The sequence below is a fragment of the Pongo abelii genome, chromosome 12 (assembly GCF_028885655.2).
Source record: "Pongo abelii isolate AG06213 chromosome 12, NHGRI_mPonAbe1-v2.0_pri, whole genome shotgun sequence".
NCBI lineage: Eukaryota > Metazoa > Chordata > Mammalia > Primates > Hominidae > Pongo > Pongo abelii.
Genome location: NC_071997.2, coordinates 97,511,105 through 97,521,636, shown reverse-complemented (window position 1 = coordinate 97,521,636; position 10,532 = coordinate 97,511,105). Strand labels below are relative to the sequence as shown.

General features: G+C 34.4%; 1 protein-coding gene across 1 annotated transcript; it reads right to left on the bottom strand.

The window, feature by feature from the left end:
• Positions 1 to 9,738: 9,738 nt before the first annotated feature.
• Positions 9,739 to 9,966, bottom strand: LOC100444545 (small integral membrane protein 7-like). Its single transcript, XM_054547783.1, has one exon. The coding sequence runs from the start codon at positions 9,964 to 9,966 to the stop codon at positions 9,739 to 9,741; it is 228 nt and encodes a 75-aa protein (XP_054403758.1).
• Positions 9,967 to 10,532: the final 566 nt, after the last annotated feature.

Here is a 10,532-nt window from a genome sequence, read left to right as displayed (position 1 = left end):
GGATCATAAGGTGTTGCTACTTTTAGCCCATCTCACACTTTTATCTGGACCTACCCTTGCCTTTATTGTTTTATGATAAGTTAGATTAGATCCCCAAGCTATTTCTTCTCATGGGTGGGGCTTTTTCTTGGAAGGAAATTTTGGTCATAGTTGTTTAGATTTTCCAGATTGCTACAGCCCCTTTACACTTTCCTCAGACATTTTATGTTCAGCTGCTGTTGGCACACGTAAAATGTCTTCCAGTCTCAGCTGCTATTTTCAAGTGGGTACATTGGTCTTTCTGATTCATATTTTTTTAAATTATGGGGTTCTCTGATGTTTCCTTCTACTTCTTTTTGCATAGATGCTGACAATGTGCAGTTCTTACAGTGGTTGGTGATTTGTCCTCACCCACATATATTTTGGAGTTCCCTGGAATACATCTTATCATCTTACTATCCAGTTTTGCTGTAGATGCTACCCATGAGTATTTGGTTTTGCTACTACTGTTGGTGTGTCTATTAGAGTTAAGGTTTAAGAAGAATGAAAATCATGCCCCCTTGGCTACCATCTCTCTTCAATACTTCTTTAAAAAAAAACAAGAGAGAGTATTTTTATTTGAAGAGATTGTGCATGAGAAATTGAAGTGATCATTTAAGCCTTTGGACAATGTTATATTTCTCCAGTATTGACTTTGCTCTGGCAGACATGCTAGAGTATAGCACAATCATAATAATCCCATTGAAGATTAGGTTGATAGGGGTGTGAAATCAGTCTATTTATAGCTTACAATTTCTACTGGAATGTAGTTCTTCAGACTTCCAAATGAGACCCTGAAAGTCTGTTAAGATACCTCTTCTTTAGCAGACACTTATCATCATTTCTTGTTTCCTCAACCATGTAAGCCTTCCAGAAACCCTTTACATTTTTCTTGTAATGATATATTGCATTCATTGACTTATGAGTGTTAAATAAGGCTTGCATTCTTAGTATTAGCCACATTTGATCATGTATTATCCTTTTTATATATTGCTGTTTTATTTGCTCTTATTTTCTCAAAGAGCTTTGTGCCTATGTTCATGAAATATTGTTCTGTAATTTTTTTGAAATGTTTTTATCTGGTTTGGCATTTAAGTAAGGCTGGCCTCATAAATTGGGAAATGTTCTCTCCACTTCTATTGTTTTGAAAAAGATAATGTATAGGTGGTATGATTTCTTTCTTATTTATGATTTCTTTCTAAAATATTTTCCTTCTTAAATATCTGTTCACCAGTAAAACTATCTTAGTCTGATGTTCTCTTGCTATTGTTTTGTCCTGTGTTTGGAATGTATTTACTAATTCAGTCCTTACTACCTCTAAGTTACAGGGTTAAATAGGTTATCTATTCTTGAATGAGCTTTGGTACTTTGTTTCTTCCAATAAATTGGTCCATTTCATCTCAGCTATCAGATTTGTAGACATAGAGGTGATCACAGTATTCTCTTATAATCTTACTAATTGCTATGGGATCTGTAATAATGATTACTTTTTTAAAAATATGCTGTTGGTAATTTTTTATTCTCTCTTTTTTCTTATTGGTTATTATTTTTAGTTTTATTTTCAAAGAACACTATTGTGTCTTACTAATTTTCTCTATGCTCTTATTATTTTCAATTTTATTAATTTCTGCATTAATTTTCTTCCCTTTGGTTCTATTTGCTTTAAATTTAATGTACTCATCTTTCTTCAGTATCATAAGGTGAAAGCTTAAGCTATTAATTGTAGGCTCTTCTAGTTTTTAAATAGACATTTAACGCTACAAAAATATACCTTTTAGCACTGATTTAGCAACATTCTAAATATTTTGATGTTATATTTTAAATTTTAATTAGTTATAAAGAAATCTTATATTCTCTTGAGATCTTATTTTGGGTTATTTGCAGGTGTGCTGGATTGTTTCCAAATACTTGGAAATTTTTCATCTATCTTTCTTTTTTAATTTCAAGTTTAAATCTATTGTGGTCTTAAATTACTTTGTGTGATATCTATTCTTTTACGTTTGTCAAGCTATGTTTTATATCCCTTAGCATAGTCTATTCTGGTGTATGTTCTGAGTGAACTTCAGAAAAATGTGTTTTTATTCTGTTGCTTGAATTTGGAGTGTTCTATAAATGTCAATTAAGTTGATATGTAACACTGTTCAGATCATCTATATTCTCACTGGTTTTCTGCCTGCTTGATACATCAGTTATTGCTACGTGGTATTGAAATTTCCCACTATAGTTCTGGATTTGTGCATTCTTTTATTTTGATCAGTTTTTATCTCATGTCTTTTGATACTCTGCTGGTGTAATACAGTCTTTTAAAATGTGTCATGACCAATTTCTGAGGAACCTGGCTAGTGTCTGGTCAGTCATCTTCTTGAGTAAGTTCACGCTCGCAACCACGTAGGCTCTCAAGAGTCACTATATACAGTCTCTGATTGCCCCAGGGCCAGGTACCAGATATAGGAACAGCCTCTGTTTTCCAGAGCCTACGGATATTTTTCTTTTCTTCTTTCTTTTTTTTTTTGAGACGGTGTCTCGCTCACTCTGTCGCCCAGGCTGGAGTGCAGTGGCGCGATCTCGGTTCACTGCAAGCTCCGCCTCCCGGGTTCACGCCATTCTCCTGCCTCAGCCTCCCGAGTAGCTGGGACCACAGGCGCCCGCCACCACGCCTGTAGTGGTGTATTTTTAGTAGAGACGGGGTTTTTTGTATTTTTTAGTAGAGACGGGGTTTCACCGTGTTAGCCAGGATGGTCTTGATCTCCTGACCTCGTGATCCGCCTGCCTGGGCCTTCCAAAGTGCTGAGATTACAGGCGTGAGTCACCACGCCCAGCCATCTACTGATATTTTTCAAAGTAGCCAAACCTCAGCCTGTTTACACAGCCTTGCCATTTCCTTCTGAAGAAACCTGAGTGGTTCTGAGTGACCCACTATGCTATGGCATGGAGACTATGAAATTATAAAACTTTTTCAAGTTTCTCTCTTGATCTGTGTCTGGCTTCGTGACACCATATCTAAGGTAATATGGCTGAAGCAGTTGGTAAGTACACATATGTTTAGGATTGTAATGTCTTTTTGGAGAATTAATTCCTTGATCATTGTGTAATGTTTTCCCTAATTCCTGATTTCTGTTGACCAGAAATCAGCTTTGTGTGAAATTATCATAGCTACTCCAACTTTCTTTTGATTACAGTTAGTATGTTTTATCTTATCTCATCTCTTTACTTTTAACCTATCTGCTTTTTAAGTATTTATCACAAATATTATGTAGACATCGTTTAGTTGGGTCTTGTTTTCATCCAGTCTGTCAATCTCTCCTTTTTAACTGTGTGTTTAAGCCATTTACATGTACAATTATTTGAAATATATTTATATTAAAATATTACTGACTCTGTTCTGTTTATTGCATTTGTTTCTTTTTTGGCCATCTCTGTTTTCACTGAGATTTTTATGCTTTCCTTTTATGTAAGCTATTAACTTATGTACATTTAGAAAATTAGATTGTGCTCTAAGATTTATAATGTAGACTGTTGTTGAAATCCTCCCTAAAATAGCATTCTAGTGCTCATTTGTAATGTAAGTACCTTATACTAAAATACTCCACGTTCCTCCCTCCCATCTCCTGTGACATCGTTGTAATTTATTTTACTTTTATATAGCCTTTAAATACTCAATATATTATTTACATAACACATGTAATTTTAAAACATAGAAATTTATATTAAAATAGTACTATTTAAGCAGTTATCTTTTAGATCAATTTGAAATAAGAAAAATTAATATAAAATGTTTACCTTCATTTATACCTTTTTTCATGCCCTTTCTTTTTTCAGTGTAAATCCATATGTCTTACCTATATCATTCTTTTGCCTGGAGGAGTTCTTTTAGCATTTTTCTTGAGGCTGGTCAGCTGGCAATTAGGATAATAAGTTATCTATTTTGTTTTCTGAAGAAAGTCTTTAATTCACTTGTATATTTTAAAGGTTGATATATGGTATCTGAACATTTTAGGTGGGTGCATGTGGTATTCAATTGATGTTTTCAATGTTTCCAACATACAATATTTTCATTGTGTATAGAAATTTAGGTTAGCAGATTTTTTTTCCCAAGACTTAAAGATTTTACTCCACTGTCTTCTTGTTTGCAGAATTTGTTACAAAAAGTCTTTTTAAATTCTTATTCTTGAGTAGATAAGAAGTCACCCACCCTCCTGCTGGAAGACTTTAAAATTTTCTCTTTTTCTTTGGAAAACAGGACTTTTGTGTGAGGATTTATGTTGATCTGGCTACTAGTGGGTTTTGTTTGATGTATTTTTTATAGCTTTGTGTTCTATAGATTTCTAATATCCCAACGACCATTTTTTTGATTCCTTTATTAGCTTTGGAACGTCCCTTTTTGTTGTCCCTCAGAGAAAGTTTGTCTCTTGCAGCTTTCTTAACTGATATCCACTGTCCATTGGAGGCTTACTAGCCTGGTGCTAGAATGTAGGGGAGGGGCATTCTCTAATCTTCTTTTTAAGTCTAAATTTTTGGAGTGCACTGTTGGTCTTTGTCTTAGAGGTGTGGTCTTCACAAATATCCGTCTTGCAGGAGATTTGTTGCCCTTATCTTCTAGTTCTTTCTGTGACTGCAGCAAGTGTTTTCTAGTGTCTCCAGTCAATGCCTTTGAGCCCGTTCCCCTAGAGTTCATGGCTTCTCATCCCCCCCACACATAGGTGAGACAGGGAGGCTAAATTAAAATTGGGGTGGAATGGAATTAACTTCTAGCAGGGATGGGATTTCACTTTTGTCTTCTGGGAAAGTCTTTCTCTGGATTAAGCTTTTTATTTTGTAAACATTTTTGGGGGGATTCCTTATTAATCAAGTCTCAGTATAAATTGTTCTTTGGTTATAGTCCCCTTTTTCCCTGGCTTAGTGGTCATCTGTCCCACCGAATGCTCAAAGGACATTGCACACATCTTTTTTATAAATTCTCATGTAAGTCAACATTCCAATTATTTGTTTGGGCCTAGAGACTCTCTTTCTAAATAAGTTATTTTACAAATCGGAAAGCTATCTTTGACTTCACAACTTTAGCATAATACGTAATGTATAATAGGTACTTTATAATACAATTAATTAAGTCAGTTATTCTGTGAATGTACATTGAGCTCCTACCATATAAAGGCATTGTTTAAGTTACTGGAAATACATCAGTAGACAAAATAAATATAATTTCCAACCTCAGGGAGTGTATATTCTGGTAGGAAGAAGACAAATAATAAGCAATGAAACAAATATAGTATGTCAGGTTGTGCTAAAAGTAAGAAGAGTAAACTAAATAAAGAGTGAAGAAGCTTGTTCTTTCACTTTTTTCTTAATAAAATGATCAAGGAAGTTCTCATGTATGAGTTGGCATATGAACATACTTGAATGAAGTGGGAAATTAATTAAACACTACTATAATAATAGTTGAATAATGAATGAATTACAGGGATAGGTGCATTCAAGGGTTCTATGGTTTTCTGCATGTGTTTGACTAATTTTCGCTCACAGTTTCTGCTTCCCTCATATTGAGATAATAAGCCATGTCACAGTCAATTATTTTTGGGAGGGTCTTCAATATGCCTGAGTGATATAATATACTTCTATCAGTTTCAGAAAAGCAATTTGGTCACAGGGAGTAATTTTTGCTAGTAGAAAAAGCACTGCCTCCTTTTCAAATCCTACAACAAAGTATTAGATATTAGAGTCATAAATAAAATTTAACCCTTCCATCCTTAAGTGATCTTGATATGCTTTACTATTTAGACCTTGATTCCCCTGAAACAGGCCAACTTAATTTGTAGCTCTATTTGGCTTTGTATAATCTGCTATTATAACAGTTAGTACATTGTTTTGAAATTAATTGCTTATACATATATATCATCTATAAGTGTAAGAGTTCTTCCAAAGTATGGACTGCATCTTATTCATTAGAAAATTTATCAGGATTCCTGGCATAGAGTTCCTATTAAATAAGTGTTTGTCAAATTATATTGATGATTAGCCATTTCTACATTTTAAGTACACCTGCCATAACATTGAACAAATAAATCCAGCGTAGAAAGTTCCTTTAGTATTCATGCAGGGACCTCTTGAAGTATAATATTTGTTGAGGAATATTTTCCAATTGTCCCTTTTTAATTTTTTTTAATGAAGAATCTTAACAATGAAAGACTTTATTTTACTTAAAAATGAAAGGCTTTATTTTGAATCTAAGTGACACACAATAATTTGCTATTTTTTTTGGAGACCTGGAAATCTGAAACTTTATAGTATTGTCAGCCTTTGGCTACTGAAGAAGCCTCTCCATATTCCAAGATTACTCCAGATAGGATATACTACCCTGTCATTTCATTATGCTCTATTAAAAGGTTCTTAATTAAAGAGATCATTAAGAACATTCTAATTCTATTTAATTCTGCATGTAATATATTTGGCAGATTGCTGATGGACATAAAGATAAATAGTATTAAAGATTTTTAAACTTGGCTCAATTTTCTTTTGCTTTGCTATTATAACACTTCTAGAAATATTTTTTAGATGTCGAAGGCCCAGATTCAGACCGGCATAATGAAACTCTACTACTCAATAGATACACACATAGAATTTCATATTGATAAACATTCTGTACCCACATTTTACTAAAAGCCATTCATTTCATGTGTTTCTTTCTGCAGATAATACATCCTGTCTGATTCCTTACTATCCAAACCAATGGAAAATAAAATAAATTTTGAAGCATCTATTCACATTTCCATGAAACAGTAAAATAATGAGCAACTATATTGCTTTCCCATTGCTCATATCAGATATAGTTGTCTCCTTGTTAGAGTTGAAATAATAAATAAAAAGCCTTAAATTCCTACATTAAAAATGAATATATCTGTTCTCTTCAGGAAAAACATTAATGTTAAAGGGTCAAAACCACAGACATTCACTCAGGAAGATTTTGGTTATCTGTGCCTAGAGGACATTTACTGTGCAACTGATTTAAATTTCAAAGTAACATGGGATCAAATTGTTGTATTGAACAGAATTTAAAAAGTTTTCCTTGTCCAAATCATATAAAATGCTATAGTACATGCATTTAAACTATTAAAAGTATATCTGAGCCCACAGACTTGGAAAGGAAGAGCCTAACTGACCTAAAAGCAAAAGAAAACAAAACAACAACAAAAAAATCTCATGTCAATTTTGCTAACCAAGAATCAAAGCTACCACAATGCAAAAAGTACAAAGACCATATAAGATAAATTGTAGGTTGAAAATGAGACACCTACAAAAGAAGACTAAAGGACTGTGTACATTCAGTAGTAAGAATAAAGATCCCAGTCTGAAACTGGATTTTAGGAAACAATGTCCTCATATATAAACACTGGTCTAGGACTGTATTCTGGAAGTAAGAGTAAATGAAGTCACAAAAAATGGAAACCCTGAGCATAAGATATAAAATTTCAGGGCTCAACTTTGTGCAAACCACATAGTAAAGAAACCGTAAGTCTAAAATTCTCAATTATTTAAGAATTGGTGAACCCAATAGGAAAGAGGAGAAAACAACCATAAAAATCATGCTCTGGAAGGCATCCACAAGGCATGAACCACATGAGACTACTGAGGATTTAACCTCATGGAATTTGAACTCCTAGACCACAGATATGTATATGGACATATAAGAAAGTGCAATGCTAAGAAAGACAACCGTAAATTAAATAACTGGAAGGATTTATATCTGGGGATTCAATATATTAAAGTCACTTGAAAAACCTTTAATATAAATATTTGAAATGTGTAAATAAATAAAGGGATTGGTAACATCCAGAAAATACAAAGAGGGAAATTAGGGAGCAAGATGAGACAATATAAATCAACAAAGTAGAAGTTTTCTTTTTCTTATATTTTTTCTTCTATATCTTAGAAGAAACTAGAAGAGAAATTAGAAATCTTAGAAGTAAGGATTACTCATTGCCTGTGAGACCTTAGACATGTTACTTAACCCTGTTCTTTTCAGTTTTCCAGTCTGTAAGATTGGATAACTAATCGAGGTGATGTGGAATTTAACATAGTTAAAGCACTTAGAATAGTGCTTGGTGCAGCATAATCAGTCATTATATATTAGCACTTATTATATAAAATAATGTAACATTTGTAAAATATGAAAAGGCTAAAATGAGCAACTAGATAAAAAGTTATTGCCTATATTAATATATATACACACATACATACACACACACACACACACACGCACACACACACACACACGTATTTTTAATATGTATTTTTAATGGCCCCTAAAGTCATTTTATCTGACAAGGGGTGCAAGGCAAAACAAAATTTATCCTAAAACCCTCACAATTGTTCTACACTCCTCTTCTGTGGAAATACTTCACCTGGAACTATCTCTTCCCTTTTGCTAACAGTTTAGTGTCTGAACAGGAAGGCTGGTGTCCCTGTTTCAGGTGACCCTCTTCTTAAAGTCTTAGGGATAATTTCAGCTGCACTGAGTGGCCAAGTGGACCCTGTTCACATGGGAAAGGAATTTGGTCACAGGGCTCCTGGCTGACCCCAGATGCTGTCAATTTCAGCAAGTAACACTGAATGTCCTTGTGACTTATAAACATTGTTCAAAAATGAGGCTGTGTTAAACTTAAAAGCCAACCTTTCTGCTCGGATCCCTGGATTAAAAAATGGTTTTAAAAATCTATATGATTCTTACCAAAAGGATGGCTATTAAAAATAAGCCAATAAACATCCAGAAACAGGTTTCTTGTAAATGCTTGGTAGAGGAGGCATTCCAATATGATGAAATGATTTCACCATGTTCTTTTATCTGTGGGAAATGCAATTTTATCACAGCCCCTTATATAAACCCTCCTGAAACCCCTTCAGTAAATAGCATTCCAATTCAGTCACCAAAGTGAAAATATCTTTGACAATTGTGAGGTGGCTGGGAGACTGTGCACATCTTGGCAAACATTTTTCAACCCCCCAGCGAGAGAGGAGGCAGTTAGAGGCTACTTAGGCAGATAGAGAGGGAGGGTCTTGGGAGTGGAAAAATACCTGTGAGACCACATCTGCATAGCCCCTGTAGCTAGTGGAAAGAAATTTGATTAAGAACTTCCTCTAATGCCAAATGTCCGCTCAGAAGGGGCTGTCCTGGCCTAGGAGCAGGTGCAATAGATCGACCTAAATGTCCTTAACTTGACCCGACTCATTATAATGTCCTTAACATGACATTAGCATTGTGGTTTTAGTCACCTAATGTGTTTTGCTTAGCCATTCATGGGTAATAGCCAAGACTCAGTCACTCTGGCCAACCCCAAGCATGTGTAGATGCAATACCAAGGGAGAACATTACCTTTCCCATTTGGGCAGAAACCACGGAAGAATTCCTTGTCTTTGCCATATAAAAGAACTCAGCCCCATTTCTGGCAACCTGCTTTCAGGGCACCTCTCTTTGCTGAGAGCTTTCCTTCTGCTTAATAAATCCTATTCTACTCATTCTCTGCTGTCCATGTGCCTTATTCTTCTTGGTCTTAGTACAAGAACTTGGACCTAGCTGAACTAGGGACAAAGCAGACTGCAACACCAAGAGCTTGGGCTTCCTATGAAGGTCATTAGTTTTCTGGTTAAAAGCATTCTTGAAGTCATCAGGAATGGAGGAACAGAGACTCAGCATCTGAGAAGATTTGTTCCTGGTTCCATATCTGGGACTCAAGAGCCAAACAGCACAATCATGCAGCACATAATGAAGATGTTCCACAGGATGGTGAAGATTGAAAAGTATCTGAGGCTCAGTAAGAATTCCATAATGTTGTCACCTGTGCTGGGCTCCCACGCCTCCTTCCCAAAGCCCTGCATGTCCTTCTTTTTCAGCTTAAAGTTGAGCACTGCCCCAGCATTCATTAGCAATGTCCCAAACAGCAGGATGTCCCCAATCATCTTTATGGCCAAAGCAAACCATGGTTAATATATTTTAACATAAATGCTAAAAATCAGAAAAAAATGGGCAAGACTGAGGGTCAATATAATAATATTGTATATAAGGTTAAGGAAGTTTCAAAGAAATTTAAACAAATGAGCTTAGAATTAGAAAACAAGAGAAAGATCAAGGTACCCAAGGGTTAGTTCTAGAAATTCCAGTAGATTCATAATATAAACAGAACACAGGAGAAGGTCAAGAATAATTTATTAAATAATTATTTTTCTGATTAAAAATCATATTCAGTTCTAAAGATGATTAATAAAATAAATCTACAACTGAATTGTACATATATCCAAAATTGTATGAAAGAAAAATATTTATATTAAAGTTACTTGTATACTTGTAATACTCACTTTCTACTACCATTTTTATTATTATTTAGACAAGAATGAATATTGTTTCCTTCTTAAGATGAGGCTGGTAGAAAATTTCATTAAAATGAAATTTTGACTTTGTTAAAATAAAATTTCATCAAAATGAAAATTTTTAATAAAATTTTGTTTTAATGAAAATCCACTTAGAC

Bases quoted from the DNA above. Each gene is read 5' to 3' on its own strand.
- LOC100444545 (XM_054547783.1), bottom strand. From the start codon at position 9,966: ATGATTGGGGACATCCTGCTGTTTGGGACATTGCTAATGAATGCTGGG.